This window comes from Gadus morhua, chromosome 5 (assembly GCF_902167405.1).
Source record: "Gadus morhua chromosome 5, gadMor3.0, whole genome shotgun sequence".
Lineage (NCBI taxonomy): Eukaryota > Metazoa > Chordata > Actinopteri > Gadiformes > Gadidae > Gadus > Gadus morhua.
The window spans coordinates 1,406,999-1,428,744 of record NC_044052.1 but is presented as its reverse complement, the minus strand read 5'-3'; the positions used below and the strand labels follow the sequence as shown (position 1 = coordinate 1,428,744).

Below are 21,746 nucleotides of genomic sequence, written 5' to 3'. Positions count from 1 at the left end.
AGCAGGAATGGTTACGGCTGTGTGTGGACTGAACATGCGCAAACATTTTTTTTTTCATAAATCAATCCGCGGATCATGCGTGTGCCGAACCGAAATAGATGATCCGAACGGATCACGGATCAATGATGATCCGTTGCACCCCTAATATATATTATATGATATAGATATCTGTGTAGGCTATATGATAATATTTAGATATAGAGCTCCAGGACTCCCGTGTGTTCTAGAATATTTACAGAACACGGCTAAAGGCTGTGTGCGCCTCGCCATTGCGATACATCCACTGTAAACAGAGCGCATGGTGGCTGCAAGCTGCTCAGGGCCACACCCCCACCCTCCTCCTTGACACGCCCACCGAAACAGCGCTTTTGGGGGAAGCTCAATGTGCGACTGGCTCGGAGTGGCTGTAACTCTGCACCACGGCTGAATTTAGGGAACGTCTTTGAATACTGTGTTAGTTGCCCACTAATACCTATATTAAAGAATACATAAAATAGCATGTCATGGGACCTTTAACTAAAACCTGTATGTTGATTGTCATGTGAAATTAGCGCAACTCAAAGTAGGCTAGCTTCCTATGTAGTGAACTACCTTTGCTGTGTTTGTGTAACTTAGCTTGTTACATATGACTGGGTGGTAGCTTTTGTGTAGTGAAGCTTTATTTGTGGAAGAGTAGGCTAACTGATATCTTAGCTCATGTATGTATACAAATGTGTGTGTGTGTGTGTGTGTGTGTGTGTGTGTGTGTGTGTGTGTGTGTGTGTGTGTGTGTGTACGTACGTGCACACACACCCATGGACAGACACGCACCCACACACTCGCACACCGACCAACACACGCACAGGTTGCACACACACACACTCACCATGACCCCCCCACCAATAATAATGCTTGTAGATATTTTATTTGCATTGAGTATGGCAAACGAGAAGGAAGCGAGAGGAGACGAGAGAGGGAGAAGGAAAGAGAGAGGAAGTGAGAGGAGGAGGAAGGATAAGAGAGGAAACAAGCAGAGGAGACAGAAAGGGAGAGAACAGGTGAGGAGAAAGGAATGCAGAGGAAATGAGAGGAGGAGCAAGGACCAGAGAGGAGAGGTACAAAGATAAAACAGGGAGGAAAAGGAAGGCCAAACTACAATCTGTGGAAAGAGGTGAGGATGAAGGGTGCCTTAGAAGAATACAGGGAGGGAGCAAAGAAAGGAATTAGAGTGAGTGTGCAACTCTTATCACGAGCATGGAGTGTGCCGCGATTCAGACTGCAAAGACGCATCAGTGGAAAGGTGACTGGCAGTGAACATGTGTCAGGGCGGAAGCCCTACCAGAATGGTATCCGTGATGACGATGGTTTCATTTGCAAAGATTGTATTTGAAAAATGTTTCATCACAAATACCATTCTCTTCACTTCTATTTTGCACACACACACACACACACACACACACACACACACACACACACACACACACACACACACACACACACACACACACACACACACACACACACACACACACACACACACACACACACACACACACACACACACACACACACACACACACACACACACACACACACACACACTCACTGTCATGATCCGCCCCTGGTTTTCTCATTCACCTGCCTGCCACCCTGATCACTCCCAATTAACCCAAACACCTTCACCTGTGTATCCCCTATATCAGTCCTCTCCTCCCAAACATTCCCTGCCAGATTGTCTCTTGTGTTTCCCAGTGCTCTCCCGCGATTCTACTCCTGACTTACCACCGCTCCGGGCTGCTCTCTGATCCCTGCCCGTCTGACTATTCTCCCGGTTCCTGATCCCCGCCTGTCTGACTCCTCTGCCGGTTCCTGATCCCCGCCTGTCTGACTATTCTGCCGGTTCCTGATCCCCGCCTGTCTGACTCCTCTGCCGGTTCCTGATCCCCGCCTGTCTGACTATTCTGCCGGTTCCTGATTCCTGCCTGTCTGACTATCCTGCTTGCCGATCCAGAACTCAAATAAACTATTGACTCTGTTCCGCGCTCGTCGCCAGTCTGTGCACTTGGGTTCAGCCAAACGAGCTTGTTACACTCACACTCACACACACACACACATACACACCACTGACATCAGTTCACTGATCTATGCTGTTATTAATATGTTTGTGAATATGTTTGTGTAATGCAGTTTAAATCTTATGTGGCTTTATAACTAAGCAATTGTGTTTTAATTGTGTTTTAAAAGACATTCCTCCAGTCATAGACAACAGTGTGGTAACAGTGCATGGCCTTTTGCCCTCTGGTTTAATTAAAACATGATTTAATTTGTGAATTTGTCTGTCACATACACACACACACACACCACTGACATCAGTTCACTTATCTGTGCTGTTCTTGCTGTTATAATTGCACTAAGAATTTGTCTGAATACAGCTGAATTTGTTAAATGCTGTTTAAATGTTATGTGGCTGTATAAGCAATTGTTTTTTATTTTTAAAATTGATAAATTACTATTTCCCTTTTGCAGTTTAACCGGCCCATTTAACCTGAACAGATGGCCCATTTGGTATTGTGTTATTGTACCAAGGGATTTACCAAAAAGTGGCCCAATTTAGCTGATATCACCCCTATGTTTAACATTACGCCTTTTGACCTCTAAGCACGTAAATATGTGCACACTTCTGATGAATGTCGAAATAAGATGATATATGTGTTATCTTTACGGGTCTGGGAGCGGAGAAAGTTTTCGTCGGTTGTGGAGGGGGACGACATCTGGGGAATATGGGGAGCATATTTTGATGCTTGTTTATAATGTCTTTATTTAAGATAGCAGGAGTACCGTATGTGGATAGACCAATCGTCTCTATCAAATAATGCTCCCACTGCAGAATCACATTATTTTAAACCACCAATCACACTTTTTTCATTGCAGGTTATTGATGGTTACATGCACATCCTTATTGGAGATCATCAGGCAAGTGGAAATTATATTTATCTAACTTTAGATGTTTATTTAACTATAATTCAGCATTATAAACTTATATTGTTTTAAACAGATGCCTATTCACCAGCTCAGTGCTGTTGTTGCCACATCATTGTTTGGTGGACAATTCAAGCCCCTCAAAAAGTTAATAATTCTTCACATTCATTGTCGGGTGCTGCGACCCAATCTGTAACAATCTAGCATTATTGATTATCAATAACAATAACTAACAGTCAATAACTTGGTATTAAACCCATTCCTCAGATGAAGTTTCCAGTGGAAGAAATGTGGGTGTGCCCTGTAAATGTTGGGGCTCACTGGATTTTAGTGGTTTGGTTACCTTTCTTTGCTTAATTGACAGTGCAACATTATTCACATCAAACACAATTATTTCATGATCATTGTTGCGGGCTACAACTACTGGACTCGTTCTGACTCTGTTAGCCAGCCCGTAACTCGGTGTCTCTCCCTACGTGTTGCAGTCATGCATACAGATATTTCAATTGACTTCTGATGCAGCAGAGCTCATAGTAATTCAGTTATTAGGATCTGCTTAATCAATGTAAATGTCGTAATCTGATGAGAGAATAACATGAATGCACTTAACCTCTTTAGATTGTCAACATGTCAGACAAGGTACTTGTGGTCATGGATCCAATGGGAAACGAAGGTCATCATGCTTGTAAACTCCTACGAAACTGGAGGTAACAGTGCTTGTGATAAACGTCCAACTTTAAAAACATACAGATTGGTCTGATTTGATGAAGACCTATGCGATTTCCCACCAGAAATTTTGAATCTTTTTCATGCTTAGAGAATTGGTCTGTAATATGCTCCCTGTGTTTTTTTCTTCCTTTTTTTGAAACAAAAATTATGAATTTCTTGAGGATTACAGACTTCGGGGACAAGGGAACAACATGGACGGTACAAACAATGCAGCACAACAAGCAGCATGATTCCAACAGCTGTGGGATTTTAGCGTTGAGGGTAAACTTGTTTGTGCTAATTGTACAGCCATTTATAATGGCTGTAACTAAAATGCAATTTTGCTGTTTGCAGATGATTATCTCCGGTACGGAGACATTAGTGATGTCAAGAAATCTCCACGGGCTGTTCATCAGGCACGGTTGCATGTTGCTACTGCACTGCTTAAGTGTAAAGGTCAGTGGCATCAAACACTGCACGAGCGCAGTGCCATCAAAATAGTTTCGTAGTCAAAATCCATACAAATTCCCTCACCTCGGTCACATAAGGTGATCAGTCTGTGTGGGTAATGTACTATAAAGCAAGGTTAATTTTTACATTGTTTAACATAACTATTTATTACACTTTTAATTTAGTCATTTGTTCAGTGCTACCGAAAACATAATGCTTTTAGTGTCTATATAGCATAAACAATAGGGAGGTATTTGTGACTTATGTATATATGTATACTATGTGTGTGGATACTTGAAATGTATTTTATTTTTTATTCACAAATTATACATTTGTAGTGTACCATGATTTATTTACTCACAGAATGATTGGGGTTTTAAAGCTTATGAAAACCATTGTTTCTAGGGAATGCAGAGGACTTCGGTGTGGTGTTCTCCTTTGCCGAAGAAAATGCAGATGAGAGCATGATTGAAAAGGTAATGTAAAATATGTGCTTTGTATTATTAATTGACTCAAAAATGTGCGTGCATAATACCATTCAATGTATCTCATTGTAAATTGTAATGCTCTTTTAATTGTTTTATTTGGTAGGGGCAGTGTGGATTGTGCAGTCGGTGGGCCCATTTTGAGTGTGCCAAATATGCCCATGAAAATAAGGCTGAATATATTTGCAAGAAATGCCTTAAAATAAAAGAAAGATTTGAGATCTTTTGGTGTTTTTTATTATTGGATCTTTTGAATAATTATTATCTGTTGCATATATACATACACAGAATCCCATTCACAAATATATACAAGTTTTAACAATATTTTGCTACACTTTTCTTGTTGAAGTTATTTATTTAGTTTAATTGATTCTTGATGTTTTTTTTGTGTTATTTTTTTTACATTACGTACATTGCACATACTGTACCGCTGAAATCTTCAATAGCCTATACGTTATAAAACAGCATCAACTGTACATAGGGTGAGTGTAAAATAACGTGATTCTGCAATGGGAGCATTATTTGACAGGCGATTGGTCTATCCACATACGGTACTACAGCTATCTTAAATAAAGACGTTGTAAACAAGCATCAAAATATGCTCCCCATATTCTTACAGTGTACATAGGGTGAGTAGTGGTTTAAAATAATGTGATTCTGCAGTGGGGGCATTATTTGACAGAGGCGATTGGTCTATCCACATGGGCTACTTTACCCCCGCTAGCTTAAATAAAGACGTTATAAACAAGCATCAAAATATGCTCCCCATATTCTTACAGTGTAGGCCTACATGAAGTAATCCTTTAATTTGTTTGAAGCGTCAGTTGCCATTAGTGTACTACTCCAATAGAGTGTAGTACAGAGCTTCACATCGGCCTGCCGAAAGCTTAAGGAAGGGATGTTTGTTAAAAGTCTGGCACTCTGGTGTCTCTCTCTCTCTCTCTCTCTCTCTCTCTCTCTCTCTCTCTCTCTCTCTCTCTCTCTCTCTCTCTCTCTCTCTCTCTCTCTCTCTCTCTCTCTCTCTCTCTCTCTCTCTCTCTCTCTCTCTCTCTCTCTCTCTCTCTCTCTCTCTCTCTCTCTCTCTCTCTCTCTCTCTCTCTCTCTCTCTCTCTCTCTCTCTCTCTCTCTCTCTCTGCCTCGCACCCACACACACACACACACTCTCTCTCTCTCTCTCTCTCTCTCTCTCTCTCTCTCTCTCTCTCTCTCTCTCTCTCTCTCTCTCTCTCTCTCTCTCTCTCTCTCTCTCTCTCTCTCTCTCTCTCTCTCTAACCAACTCATGTCCATCACAACTGAAATACATTTGATGTAATCAATCTATGAAATGTAATTCAAATCATTCAAATCTGTAATGTTTGATAGATGTTGCAAGAAATAATGAACACCTTTCAATATCCACAAACAGAACAAACAAAGAACACTTTAACTATTTGACAACTATATATAACTACATAACGGAAGCTTATTTCCTAATAGCACATATTCTTCCAGTGTATTAAAGTTTTTCTCAGTCGCTTTGGTACATCTCTCAGATCAGAATTGAAATTTGCAAAACAGTCAGCGCATTTCTCAAAACAATTCGTATAAATAGCAAAACACCATGGATTTCAAGCAAAAGCCAGTCTCTTGCTCAAAATTCTTAGTTTGTTTCTCAAAAGTAAATATCTGTGTCAATGAACATGTCAGTGCCATCACAATGACAAGTCCTTGTGTCATTGTGTACGGATAAGACAGTCAAATTGCTTAGTCCTGTTGTCAATATAACAGTGTACTCTGGAGGGATGCTCTGATGTAAACTATGGCTAAAGTTTTGAAGACAATTATTGTAAATTGTAAGTTACACCTTAGTGTATGTGGGAGATTGATTGCAAGACACTGGATAAGATACACATTTACGCTTTGACAGTTTGTACTGTAATTTGTTTCCAGACCATGTCATTGCTAGAAATGTGAACATAGGAAAATCTCTATGTTCACACTGGGTGACTGACGTCTGACTGCATCCAATCCAAAAAAGGGTAAACTGTACATGCATTGCTGTAGGAATTACAGTGCAGTCTTCCTACACCTCTTGACGTTCCTGTCTGTTGGGCCACAAATTCTCAGGCAGCCTCACTCCTCTTCCTCTTCTTCTTCTCTCTGGCTGTTGACCCTGTCCAATTCATTGTCCTTCCATTGTCAGACAATTTAACATTGTGTTGTGTACTTGCCAGTTCACCGTTCAGGAGATCCACCAAAGTCAAGATTCACCATGGTTGCTGAGTTGGAACCTCCTATATTAGGGGTGGGTAGGATCTCTAAGTATCCGCTCAGCTTTATCAACAACAAGATCTGCCCATAGCTGGGTGACTGACGTCTGACTGCATCCAATTATTTTGCTTGCTGTCTTCACCAGATGCTGCAACTTATCCTGGTCTCCTTTGCGCATGTTTCCAAAAACACAAACCAAGCCAAAGGACAGCAAGCTCTGAAGAACTGTCTTGTAAAACAATTCCAAGATAGTACAGTCCACCTGGAAGTGGTTTAGTTTACGCAGAAAAATCATCCTTTGTTGTCGTTTTTTTACCTTAGATGTAGTGCATATCTTAAATTTGAGTTTGTCATCAATTTCAATACCAAGGTATTTATAGGTACTAACCCGCTCACTTTTTTTGTCATTTACAGTGCTGTTAGGGATCTCACTTCTATGACGTCTAAAATCTATTACCATTTCTTTGGTTTTATTTGCATTAACAGCCAGGAAGTTATCTTGACACCATTTGGTGAAGTTACTCATCTCTTCCTCAAAGCTGGTTAGCGATGAGCTTCTGGTTTCAAATACCCCACAATGGCAGTATCATCTGCGTATTTGAAAAATTGTGTGTGGATGTGCTAGCTCGGCACTCATTGGTATAGATTGTGTAGAGTAGAGGGGACAAAACACACCCTTGAAGGGCCCCGGTATTAATGGGCCTGAGGGTGGAGGTGGCTGAGTTAAACCTAACATGTTGAGTCCTTATGACAACTTGTTCAACCATTTTGCATGTAAAGACTTATGTAATGAACTAATGCCTAAAAGTTGTGGGGGTGAGACTATTCAATAGAGACCCATTACAATACATTTTGATCAACATGACATAAGCAATTGATAATGTAGGAAAGAGCAGAAAATTGTACCGGTAATCATTTGCATGAATGTACCAAAGCATTTGCAACTTGTTCAAAGAAATGAGAAACTGCTTTTTTGATGTGCACAAGTGACACAATGATGTAAATATTGAACAGGTAGTTTTGAGAATTTCAATTCTGATCTGAGAAATGTACCAAAGCGACTGAGAAAAACTGTAACTCTATAGTGATTCATGTTGAGTAGATTCAAAAGGTAAAGCCACTCTTTGGCGACAGGGGGCGCTATAAATCGCAACCTTAAAAACCGATCAGCCCCATTATTCAATATTTCCCCAGGCAGCTTCAAAGCGGACCAGGGATTTGACTCTTTGCTCTCATTTTGGAGCTGTTTTGTTAGTTTAGCCCTCTGGATTCCACCTTCCAGTATTGCTTGACAAGACAGGTAATTAAGGTTATGATGATAGTACGATATACAGTAGCATTGCAAATTTAGATCATGATAATATATCTTCTGTTGTGATCCACCAGGGAAAAAAGAAAAGGCTGGTGACTTCAATTAGTGAGCCTACAAAGACACAAGTTTATAAACTGAAAACATCAGCGTTTTTAATTGGGTCCAATCAATCAGCCATAGACACTTGTGACGCTATGGCCCGACGATTCTCCCTTCACTGGTGACCATATAAGGAGAGAAGCGCGTCACTGGTTGGTGACCATATAAGGAGAGACGCGCCACAATTCGAGCACAGATTTCATCCAAACTGCGTTCTGTAACCATCTGCAAACACATATATTACTTTAGATCTTTTAAATCGCTGTGTTGACATTATTATTTTTTCAGCGATGAGGAGACAGTGTTGTTCCCTTGTAGGAGTAGTGCTTCTCTCTTCCATGTTAACATCACGGTGAGTATCAGCCTTTATCTGCACATCGGGTGCAGATGTTTTATATCCACTGATGGTTTAAGACCTTAGAATCCTTTTATCAGTGCTAATAATATATAGAATAACGACATTGAATAATTTGAATTAATAGTTAAATCAATCGTATTGTACAGTGTGAAGGATATTTGTTTTGCTATCTATCATTCTATCTGCTAGTTATCACTTCATATACATTTATTTACGTAAATCATGGGACTAAATATACAGATAATATAGCTGTTTTTGGTGTGAAATACTATGGTTTATTTTCTTTCAGAAGGAAAGTATACAATCGATTATTTTACTTATGTTCGAAATGTTTCTCTATTGTTTGTGTAGATCAAATGCAGAATCGAATGAAACCAATGTTTTCAAAAACAACATCAAGACCTTTACCAAAATCCTGGACAGCCTATTGGATGGCTATGACAACAGACTCAGACCTGGCCTGGGAGGTGAGGCACCAAAACCTGCAGTCCAATGACAGTAACTTGCAGCATTGAGTTAGTCTCATAATCCTTTCGTCATCTAATGGCTCAAAGCCTAAACCTTATGTGTTTAGGCTCGATCTCATCTCATTTGACACACTAACACAAAAGTGATGAAAAAAATGTATTCAAATGTGTTCTATCCTCCAAAAGACAGAAGCTCCATGCTTTCATGTGTTTCAAATTAAGAACCTCTCTTTTTTAATCATTTTTATGCGGTAAAGCTTTGGCCACATTGACTAAGAGGTTCAAAATAGATGATACTCCAAGGTGATACAATTAAACCATAAATGTACCCATGAGGACCATAAGTTAGCCAGAACGTATGCGTGGACGCAGGGCCATTGCACCAAATCCTGGGCCCCTATACACGAGGTACTGATGCCCCCCCCCCCCCCCCCCCCGATTTTTGACGGGGGGGGGGGGGGGGGGGGGGGAGACGAGGCCATGTGCGACTCCTAACACTGTGGGCTGGTGGATAATTCGAATTTCCTTTTTTTTGCCATGGGCCCCCCCTCTGCCTTGGGCCCCCCCACGACTGCCTCACTTTCCCCCGCAGTCCGTCGGCCCTGCGTGGACGTATGAATTTCACTACATCGACTCTCCTAATATAATTTATTAAAGATTACAATAATTATAGGTCCTTAAACCGGCTGTATGGGACATTTCAAGGGTTTGGAAGAGTGATGGAGAGGGCATAAAAAAGCATAAAACACTCCTTCCCACTACGCTCCCTTTAATTCTATGTTTCACCACCATTGAGAAGTGACGCATTCCAATCATCTGTTATTGATAGGCTGATGGATTCCCTATATTTATTCATATTCTCTGAAACCTGTTTGATATTAATTCGTTTTCGTTACATCTTACATCACACCTATATTTTGACCTTAACCTTCTGTATTAAAACATTTGAAATACTTCTCATAATGCATTAGACCAGTCGTTCTCAAACTATGGTACGCGTACCACTGGTGGTACGCGATGTGCTATCAAGTGGTACGCAGAGGAATTCGATTTTTTTTTTTTTGATTAAAAACAATACTATCAAAATGAGATCATGTCCTCACTTTCTGTGAGTGTATGTGTATGTTTTTCCTTGTGTCTGTTCTAGTGCTACCACTTTGTTCAGCTGACAACAGCTAAAAATTAATAATATTATTTTTAAGAATAAATGTGAATAGGGCCGCAGGCCTACCCTACTGTTATATTTTATGAAAATAAAAAATAATATTAACATCTGTCATAATGGTACTTGGGGAGACAAGTATTTTCTGTGGTGGTACGCAGTATAAAGAGTTTGAGAACCACTGCATTAGACTAAATTATAAGTTTCATCCCAATTATTTTCTTCATTGTTTCATAGAGCGAGTTACTGAGGTGAAGACAAACATCTACGTCACCAGCTTCGGTCCAGTCTCCGACACCGACATGGTATGTGCCATTAAAAGCCTTTTTCATTTTATATCGCTCACATAGTAGGCCTATTGTGCATTAATAGCAATCAGTATTTGGAGGAAGCAAAATGGGTACAATAATTTGCCATTAATTAACATTAGTTAATGGAGTAATAAGCATTTTTGTATAGCATTAGCATAGTGTAAGGTAGGTTTTCCTATTTGTGGTTTGGTTTCAGGATTTGGATTTTGGTTTAAGTGTTTGGTTTGAGGCTTAGAGTTTACTATTCGATTCAATATTAGGATTTTGGCTTTCGGCTCTAAGGTTTGGTTTCAGTGTAATTTCTTCCTATTTTGGCTCAACACACTCTCACTCCGAGAACGTCAAATACCGACTGTTAGCAAGGGCACTTTAGTGTTGGTCGCGGAATGGAAAGGTACCCTTCGGCGTCGTCTGCAGACGGAGAGGGGGTTGAATTCACTACAATGTAATCAGGGTTCTAAATTAACTATTTTGATTACCAGCCAATTTGGCTGGTAACTTTCTAAAGTTACCAGCCAATCCGAATTTCCACTAGCCAAATTTTAATTTTGATTTAATCCTGAAGCTCTCCTGATGACTCATGGTCCTTTACAGCCTTGACTTTAAAATTATTCGCTCCATCCACGAAATTGTTTGTTTTGGTTTTTTCTTTTGCGTAGATGCGTCAGTCCTTACAAAACATGACGACATTTTAGTGATGAAACGCAAGCCATTCACGACCTGTCAGCCATTTGGCGTTGAACTTTCTTTTTTTTGTTTCGCACGCATTGTTGTTTATGTTCTCAATCTCATCCCCTGCCTCCTTCCTCTACTCGCCCCCAGACGTCTGTCCAACCAACCACTGCCGCATTTAGTTTAAATTTAGGCTACTTTTTAATTTACTTTAGCTAGCTCACTCCCTTCTTTTGATAGTTTCTGCTCTGTTCATTAATTAGGTGAGTGCTGCATACAGCGCTCAACTATTCTTCTTCATAAGTTTTCTTCTTTCTTTCTTTCCTCTTTATATTCTCTACAAACTTTGGGACCTATCTCCTTCCTCAATTTTTCACCTAGAGACACCATTCAAATTTTTGTTCAGAATAGCTTGGAATCGTGCGCATCTTTTCAGATTTTTCTTAAATATTTTATACTTCTTAAAATATTCTACTTTTATCATACTATCTTTTTTTTAACATGGGAGTCAATGGGAGGACGGCAGAGCCGTCCTCTGGTAGGCTACTTCAACTGTTTAAGATGTAACTAAATCAATTTTCAACCATTTATCTTCATTCAAACCATTTAACAAATGAACACTCTTGTATCTTCAATCATATCTGAACGGAATTTTGATATCATTTAAACTTTCTTCAGAATCACAGTTTAGCGGCTTCGTTTTCAGTTGGTCTCATTGATTTACGTTGACGCTGGAGTGTGAGGACTTTCAGCAGTGTTACCAGATTGGGCAGTTTTTCCCGCCAGATTGGGCTACTTTTGGAGGACGTTAAGGCAGAGTTGCCAGAACATTCATTTTAATTGGGGTAAGAATGTAATTAGAGTGTTTTTTCTATAGATATTATAATATGTATAAAAATTTCTTTAACATGCTGAAAAAAGTGGGCATATGATGTCCCCCTGTGTCCCCCGCCCAATACACCCCTGGTTGTGATGGTGAGGGGAGCCAGTCCTTATCTGCAGAGCCAATTAAACAAGTTCAAGAGATTTGTCTGGTTCCCGGGCTATGGTTTTAGGGTTATTGTTACCTATTAGGGTCAGGATTTAAGGTTTCCTGTTTGGGTTATATATATATTTTTAGGGAAAGTTTCACCAGTTTTATTCTAGGGTTTGGTTTTACGGTAAGGGTTGAGATTAGGGTTAGGGTTAGTGGGTTAGGGTTAAACAGTGATTAACATAAACAACATTAGTAGATGATTACTAGACAATGAGTTATCTGTTAGTTAATGCTTATTACTGCATTAATTTATGTTAACGAGTGGTTTCCTTATTGTAATGTGTTACCTAAGGAAGCAATTGCAAATCACTGCCATAATGTTTAGAATTTTAAAAGCTATGAATTTTTTTTTTTAACATTTAAATATTATACTTTGAACCAGGTCAACTGAATTAAAAAAAAATTATTCACCTCTTTGAAATTGAATCATGCCAATTCAAGTTGTACTAATGCAAAAACGTGATAAAGAAAGCAAAGTTCACTAATTCTAATGAAAAAATTCAAGGATGTTCGAATTTCAATATTTATTACTCAGAGAGCAGGGTTTGAAAAATGGTGAGGTCCCGGACCTGGGGGGAATGCGGCTTCAGTCGCGGGGGTTAAGGTTTGTTGGGGTAGTGGGGGTACTACTTGTACTCTGCTCAAGCACGCACCACCAGATGTCACACTTGGCGGACACAAAGTAGCAAGTCCAAACTGAATTAAGCATTAACTCATCTCAGACGAGTTCTCAACCACAGACTTCCAATACAATTTTATATGTGCATCCAGTTCTGAGTGCCTAGACCTGTCCTTGGAATGCCCTGCTACTGCTGTCCAGATTTTAATGACTTGAAATTTATTGTCCATATTTTGCCCACTTGAATATAATTCATCATGAATATTGTATATCTGCAACTTGAATTTCTTTATCTGCATTAATCAACTTGAAAACAATTGGTTTGAAATCGTGTTTTGAAATGGATCTACTTTAAATGCTATGTTTGAATCTTTAAGAGGTGAGTTCAAAGATGACCTTGTTTTTAAGTATTATATTTCAATGCCATGAATTCAATGGTGTTCACATTTCGATATACAAAATCCAATGGCTCTTAAAACAAAAATCATTATGGGCAGCGATTTCCTTCCATAGTTAGCAGCTAAACATAAAATATGTCCTCTATTATACTATTTGGGATTGGAAAATACAAAAAACATTGATGTTTCAGAAATTACACCTTGATTCTGTTTGGAAAAAAACAGACATCTTTCTTTAATCCTGAATAAATAGTAGTTCTGCCATGCTAGATTAGTTCATCGTTGAAATCTTGTGTTGCAGAAGGGTGGTGTCACAAACGCACACGCACACGCACACACACACACACACACACACACACACACACACACACACACACACACACACACTTTTGTGTGGATATATATGCACGGTTTCAGTCAAATAAACCCGTACCCATCATTACACCCATGCATGCACACACATACAGGACTCTATATCTCTATGCTATTTGTGTTTTGCTTTTTGTACTCCACATCTACTCGTTTACTTTAGCTCAGCATAAAAGCATTTCCATAGCACATTCTCTAAGCCCAGCACTTTGCACTCCCTCAAATATTAATCCATACAGTAACTAAGGGCAATGAGGAACAGGGTCAGATATGTGTTCTTGTTCCAGCCACCTAACCATCAAAGAATAGAAAGGACCAAGATAGATGGACCTCTGCATAATGGATGGTGCACCTTTTATCAGGTAGCAGCACACCATTTCTTTTGAGGACCCTTTTCTGTGTCTTTCTTCTCCACTATTTTAATAGTTGAGTTGTTACCCCCTCACTTGATTGTCGCCACACGCACAGATGGACACACACACAAACACACACACACACACACTCTTGTATATTTACAATTTGTATTAGCAATTACATTTTTAGCATTAACATATGCAGACACACATTAGCCAAAGAGGAACATTGAAGATGGGCATCGTTATTTTGAGTAATATACGTTCAAAGTTCAAGTATTTAAAATAAATCTGAAACGGCACGCATCAAATCTCTTAGAGGGAGTTGACTGTTTTCATCATGAGGATACTTTCACTCTCTATCCTGACCAGGAGTACACAGTAGATGTGTTCCTGACCAGGAGTACACAGTAGATGTGTTCCTTACCAGAAGTACACAGTAGATGTGTTCTTCTCTCCTGACCAGGAGTACACAGTAGATGTGTCCTTCCGCCTTTCTGACCCGGAGTACACAGTAAATGTGTTCCTCACCAGGAGTACACAGTAGATGTGTTCCTCACCAGGAGTACACAGTTGATGTGTTCCTGACCAGGAGTACACAGTAGATGTGTCCTTCTCTCCGTGCTGACCAGGAGTACACAGTAGATGTGTCCTTCTCTCCGTGCTGACCAGGAGTACACAGTAGATTTGTCCTTCTCTCCGTGCTGACCAGGAGTACACAGTACATGTGTCCTTCTCTCCGTGCTGACCAGGAGTACACAGTACATGTGTCCTTCTCTCCGTTCTGACCATGAGTACACAGTAGATGTGTCCTTCTCTCCGTTCTGACCAGGAGTACACAGTAGATGTGTTCTTCCGCCAGAGCTGGGAGGACCAGAGGCTCCGGTTCCACGGCCCGATGGACATCCTGCGCCTCAACAACCTAATGGCTAGCAAGATCTGGATCCCTGATACCTTCTTCCACAATGGCAAAAAGTCTGTGGCCCACAACATGACCATGCCTAACAAGCTGCTGAGGATAATGGAGGACGGGACCCTGCTTTATACCATGAGGTGACCTACCTTTTGATCTCTTTTACTGTTAAAGCCGCTATAGGTAAGATAGAGAGTTCTCAATGGCTCCCTAGATTTGGAGCCATTGAGAAGTCTTGCATTCACGCACCTGTGATTTCCAGGCAAGATGGATTCGAAACCATGAAAGAAGAGATGCCCTGATTGGTCAGAAATGAGTGGTCTAAAATCTAAACTTGCCCTTTTAGAGATAGGTAGGCGCAGTCAATATGCAAGATGGTTTTGGCTTGGTTATTTGAGTTAATTGTTTATTATCTGTTTTCATTTAGTAAAAACATATTTTGCTTTTGACATGCTAGGGATGCCGTATTTGGGTTGATGAAGCATTAGGAGAGGAGGCACAGGTGAATAGGACAGGAAGCGGTCTAGTTTTTTGTACACCCTAGACCACATCAACCTGATCCCTGAGAACTTGTTCAGCTGGTTTGGTGTTTGCACATACTTTTGGGCAATATCTTACGGAATCCTGGCTTGGGGAAACCGAAACGGTGCCCATAAGACACACCGCTGGTTTAAAATAATGTCTTTCACAGATATTTGCTAGATTATATGCCTGTATGTTAAAAATACAGCTTATCATTCGCACACTGTTCATTTCTACAAAACCAATTTCAGCGTCTTTCAAAAACGGTCTGTTTTGCAACACGTCACTTTAAGGCCACCCTCCCAAGTAGCACAGTCTGCTGTGGTTGGTGAGCACGCCCACTCTGTTGCGATTGGTCGAACGCTTTGGGCGGGTGTCAGCAAATTCACACCCGGAGAAGTTGTAAACATTGCAAGCAGCCAGGAGGCGTGTCTTCTGCACATCAGCATCGCCCACTTCACCGTCTGACGTCACACTGTTACGGAAGTAAAACAAGCTTACAAACTAGCTGGTTTCCGCCCATTTTGAGGGGTGTTCCCAGTGGGCACGAATACTCCCCCTTGCTCGGGCTTAGATTTTTCTAGATTAGTATGTCTAGAGAAAAGGGAAAAGTCTAAAAAGCATTGAGGGTAAAAAGATTGCTATGGGGGTGGTTATGGGGATGGTTTGAAGGGATCCTCGAAGGGATCCTTTGAGGATTTCTCTGTGAATGTGTGGGCATCATGTTTTGTTATCTATTAGGTTAACTGTTCAGGCTGAGTGTCCCATGCACCTTGAAGACTTCCCAATGGACTCTCACTCATGTCCACTCAAGTTTGGCAGCTGTAAGACTTGATTCAACGTTTTCAATAATACATTTCCCATACCTTTTCATACTGTGGTACTTTTGCCTTTCCATCGCTAATTTGGTTCTTCAAATGAACCAACAAGAGGAAAAACTAAATATCACAGTTTATCATTGTAGCAGCTGTCCATTTCTACACTCCAACTATCATACCCTGTCACCCTATCATACCCTGTGACACAGGGCATTGGAGTTAAAATCTGGTTTATTTCAAAGGTTTGTGTGTGGAGTTTGTTGGGTTAACAGGTGTGCAGCCTCACCCAGCCCCAGAGTCCATTGAGACTTGGCCAGTGAGGCTGCTTAAACCAGCCATCATTCACGCATACACTGCCACCGTCATCTTATCATCCAACCAGTACTTAAAGCTAGATATTACAAAAAGGAGATTGAGCAGTTTGTTTTCTACAGTTTTTGCTGTCAGCAGATGATGTCCGACCTGTTGGTCCTATTTCAGACGCCTACACCCGGGCAGAGGTCACTTACCTCTGGACCTGGAACGCCTCAGAGTCCGTGGAGGTGGCCCCCGATGGATCCAGGCTTAACCAGTATGACCTGGTGGGCCAGACCGTGGGGCAGGAGACCATCAGGTCCAGCACTGGTGTGGACCACAGACCTACTAACCACTGCGCTTGTTCTTGACATTGTTCTGCACTTATTCCTCACATGCGACATCGTTTGTAAAAGTTGTTGATTGCCGTGTATGGGTATCGCTCCACTTGAAAAATTATTTTAGGTTATTAATTATTTTTTATTATTATTCTACGTAAAATATGTCTATGCTCTTTAAACTATTTAAATACCCATGGGAAACTTTTGCATATTTTCTTTTATCGTCTTTAGGTGAATACATTGTCATGACTGCCCACTTCCATTTAAAAAGAAAGATTGGCTACTTTGTGATTCAAACATATCTACCTTGTATCATGACGGTGATCCTCTCCCAAGTCTCTTTCTGGCTCAACAGGGAATCTGTACCAGCAAGAACTGTCTTTGGTAAGAATAACTACTCTTTGGAACCGTGGATGTGCTATTTTTACATAACACATACTCACAAAATCATTACATACACACAAAATCATTCTTATTTTGTGACACTGCAACACTGTTTTCTTAAATGAATAGTGGCTTCCAGCTTCTCTGTCAAATCCCTTTATGACAAATCACAAATGTTCCTAATTTAGCTTCCTATAATTCACATGCATACTCAAAAAAACGAAAAAGGTTCTGAGTGAATCTGAAGGCTACTGGGAAGTTAATTCTTCTGTCGCCTGTCTATTTTTACCAACCGGAAGTAAAGCATTGCTGGCTATGCCTCTCTCATGTGTTGCCATGGTTTGGGGGCAGGTTTCAAAGCAAACCAACGATTTCAATTTCTATACCAGAAAGCGATCCAAGTCATTATGTCACCAGTCAGATAGTTATTCCATTTATCCTTTTATTGTGCTACTTTAAGTACTACGTTTTCACTGCAGCAGTCCACATATTTGTTTTCTTATCCTTTTCTAGCGACAGTTACTCCGGTTCTTTCCAGTGTTGTAGCAGTGTTGTGACAGTAATTCCAGTTCTTTCCAGTTTTATTCAGGGCTGTAAGCAGTGTTGTGACATTTATTCCAGTTCTTTCCAGTTCTTTCCAGTGCTGTAGCAGTGTTGTGACAGTTACTCCAGTTCTTTCCAGCGCTGGAGCAGTGTAGTTTCAGCTATTCCAGTTCTTTCCAGTTCTTTCCAACGCTGTAGCAGTGTTGTGTGAAAGACGATTTCCATCTGTTGTGTCTCTAAAAGGCCCCATACTGAGTTGTTAACTAGCAGGTGAATAGCCTTCTGCCATCTACGGAACAAATGCCAGCGCAATTTATTGAAATTTGTATATTTATGCTGCTTGAGCCCAAAGCACTGTAAATTATTTTGCCTCATACTTTAAGCATGATACAAAAAAAAGATGGAGAAACATAATATTTTTTATTTTATTTTTGTCTGTCTTAGTGACTATTGTTTTTTCAGTTCATATTAAAATGTATAGAATAAGTATTATTGAGGTAATTATAGGAAATAAACCGATGACTAGCAGGATAATATAATCGACGGAAAATGTCTAGGTTTAGATATTTTCTATTTCCTTCACTTCTGAACAGGTGTCACCACAGTGCTCACTATGACAACATTGAGCATCAGTGCCCGCAATTCACTTCCAAAGGTGGCCTATGCCACAGCCATGGATTGGTTCATGGCCGTCTGCTATGCCTTTGTCTTCTCAGCGCTCATTGAATTTGCCACCGTGAACTACTTCACCAAGCGCAGCTGGGCTTGGGATGGGAATAGTGTGGTGAATGATAAGGTACACCAAATCACTCAAGCAGCTGAGACGCATCACAGCAACATGGATAGCATTCTCAAAACACATGGCAATTCAAGTATATTCACTAGAGCTCTGAGAGCTGATATCAAACAATGAGGATGTAAACCTAATGCTATTCAGACCCTCTTCACAGAGATGGCATGTTGCTCATGATCAAACACTCATGGATCTGCTACTTTTCTATGTATTTCTATGCACCGACACACAGCACGGACAATTATCGTACACTACTGGTACATTAAAGTTGCAGATCGATAAAAATACACCTGTATTTGCTCTACGAAGACACCAATGTGAGAAGGGTCTAATCATCCAGAAACCTTTTACAATGCTTCTATTGTTCCACTTTTTTTAAAAGGAACTATTTTCTGACCCCAAAGGATCCTCAAAGAAATGAACCTTCATGCGAGTAACTTCTTTTCTTTTTGTTTTCGTTTTATGTTCACAGAAGAAGGAAGCTGCCGACACATTGAAGAAGAACAATGTTTATGCTGTGGCTGTGGCCAACTACTCCCCCCACAACACCAAGGACTCCCCATTGCCCACCATCTCCAAGGCCGCCAACAGGGAGCCCTTCGGCGTGAGGGGGAGAGCGGCGGCCCAGCCTGAGCAGAACAAGAAGACCTTCAACAGTGTCAGCAGAATCGACCGCATGTCCCGCATCCTGTTCCCCATTCTGTTCTGGGGCTTCAACATGGTGTACTGGGCGACGTATCTCAACAGAGATCCGGCTATCAAAGATAAGGAGCCTTCCTCATGAGTCCCACCAAGCATTTATTAAGGCTAAAAGAGAATGATCTGACATCAGATCCATTCCTGTCCTGTCCTACTTTGGCAAGTGGCAGAAATACGGGTCTAACGTACGCTATTTGTAAATTTAATTGTTAGCATCAGAAAGTTTGTGGTCACCTTAAATAATTGAGGATTATTTCTCAATAGTCTCCAAAGAAATATCGCTGCAAAACTAAAAATGAAGGAACACAAAAAACAGACAATATTTTATGACTATAATTGCAGAATACAACTCATATACACTAGGGATGTGCAGAGAGACCAGTATTGTGTTTGTATCTGTATTTTTTGAGGCATCAGAACTATGCATTGTATGTATTTGAATAAATATGGAAATAGCCGTAAATAGGGAGAAACACATATTGCAGGTTCCACAAAAACAAAGGAGAAGTAATGTTACAATAAATGAGGTCAGCAAACCGGTTGAGGTAAAAAGAAAACTGATCAAAGCCAAAGTAATGGCGTAGCTCTCGCAGTATGTACTACTTTATGCTTTAATTTGAACTAAAGTTTCCCCGCGACCATTGCGTGCGCTCAACCTCTAGTGGATCCTGAGTTTGATTCAGACTCCATTGATTGTCATTGCACATATGTAAAATAATGTCAGTTATAGCAACTGCTCTCAGTGTACCAAAAAATGAAGTGCGAGATAAAAGCACAAAATAAATAAGTAGACCCAACCACACATTGAAGTAAAATGGTAACATTGCGTTGCAAAAATTTCCACAGGGTAATATATGTCACTTTTTCGTCATCCACAGTGCACTTAGAGCAGTTCTGAATACACATTGTTGTCTGTCAGGCCGTCCTTGTGGTCTCCAACAAACACCCTTACACCTCTGGCACGCTGGCCTCTGCTAAAGGCAGTTGGCCAGCTGGCCATGTGCGAACACACTTTGGGGTAGGAACACTCCAACTCAATAATTTTCTTAACGTCTTACCTGGGCGAGTGTCGCTGCGGTGTGCACGCGTGCATGTGTGTTCTTACCTGCGCGTGTTTCGATGGCGGAGCTCTTATTTTTAAAGGAGACATATTATGGCGATTTCACAATATTTGAGTTCCAGAAAACATGGTTTTGAAGCTTTTTGCTGGATATAGCTTTTAGGAAAAAAAATCTCGCCTACCCCTACTCCCCTCTGTTCAGTCCCTTCAGAATGCACTGTTTCTGGTGTCTGTAGCTTTAATGCAAATGAGCTGCTGCCCATTGACCAATGAGCTGTCAGACTGAACCACAGCATGGAGGAGAAGGGATTGTTGCCGTTTGCGGATTCCTTCGAGCTCTATATCCAGTGGCGGTGGGTCAATAGAGGGCGCTAGGGCGCCGCCCCTCCTTGAAATATTCACATGAATATATCTGCCAACTATTAATCAACTATTATCAATTTGAAATAAATCAACAAAAATACATAGCGTTTATCCTCGTTTAATTGTGTGAGATAATTGTCACTGCCAGCAACCATTTAAATGCGTCTGAACATCAATGGGCTAGGCTAGTTATTGGTCATTCGAAATAAAGCCCTCCTTCAAGTCAGGGGCGCCGGCCACCTTGAAGTCAATGTAAGCTCGCTGACTTTTTGCTGTCTATAAAGCAGAGACAGCTTTTCATTGGCCAAAGACAATTCGCCCTCGGGTCCCACCAGTGTGCGCCCAAGGCCAATGGTATCGCTTTTCTTTTTTGTTATCACCACATGATTGGACAATTCAGCGAATCAATCAAATAGGGTACTTCCCTCAGCAGCATTCGCGCAACACAACTACATGTAGAGAAGTGATAGATCGCTAACTAGCAGAGAGTTGTAAGCACTTTCCACCCATAGCGGAATTGGAATCCCCAAGCAATGTTATACTTAAAAGGAGCAAGTAAGTTACATATAAATGTTGTCTTTCGGCCTGTAGCATACAAACAAAATTAAGCTACTATCCCATATTTCTAACTGCATTTGAAGTAGACATTGAGACTCACAAAAAATGGACGCTATAGGACAGTGATCATGATTTGTCTCAATATCAGAATAACAACAATGGGTCAAATAGCAATGGCTGGTGGAATGGCCGTAAAGTATTTCTGTATATGCAGTGTAAGCTTGTCCAGGTCCTGCAAGTCAGGATGTAGGCTATGAATCTGAATGAATAGTAGGTAATAGGTAACAGGAAGTGGCCATCCCCAAAATGCACCAGAATACAGTGATCGAATCTATTAAATTCAATTTTTTTTATGGGGGGGGGGGGGGGGGACCCCCTGTCTATTACTGTGCCCCACTGGGTTCCTGAATCCTCGAACGCCAGACTTCCGAGTCAATAGTCGAAGATCTCC

At 40.7% G+C, this 21,746-nt stretch overlaps 1 protein-coding gene across 1 annotated transcript; it reads left to right on the top strand.

Annotated features, from left to right (window-relative positions):
- The first annotated feature begins 8,445 nt into the window (after positions 1 to 8,445).
- On the top strand, positions 8,446 to 20,635 carry gabra2a (gamma-aminobutyric acid type A receptor subunit alpha2a). Its single transcript, XM_030355716.1, has 9 exons — positions 8,446 to 8,614; positions 8,972 to 9,087; positions 10,487 to 10,554; positions 14,840 to 15,060; positions 16,184 to 16,266; positions 16,741 to 16,884; positions 17,127 to 17,279; positions 18,416 to 18,618; positions 19,088 to 20,635. The coding sequence occupies exons 1-9, from the start codon at positions 8,553 to 8,555 to the stop codon at positions 19,397 to 19,399; spliced, it is 1,362 nt and encodes a 453-aa protein (XP_030211576.1). The 5' UTR covers positions 8,446 to 8,552; the 3' UTR covers positions 19,400 to 20,635.
- The last annotated feature ends 1,111 nt before the right edge of the window (positions 20,636 to 21,746 follow it).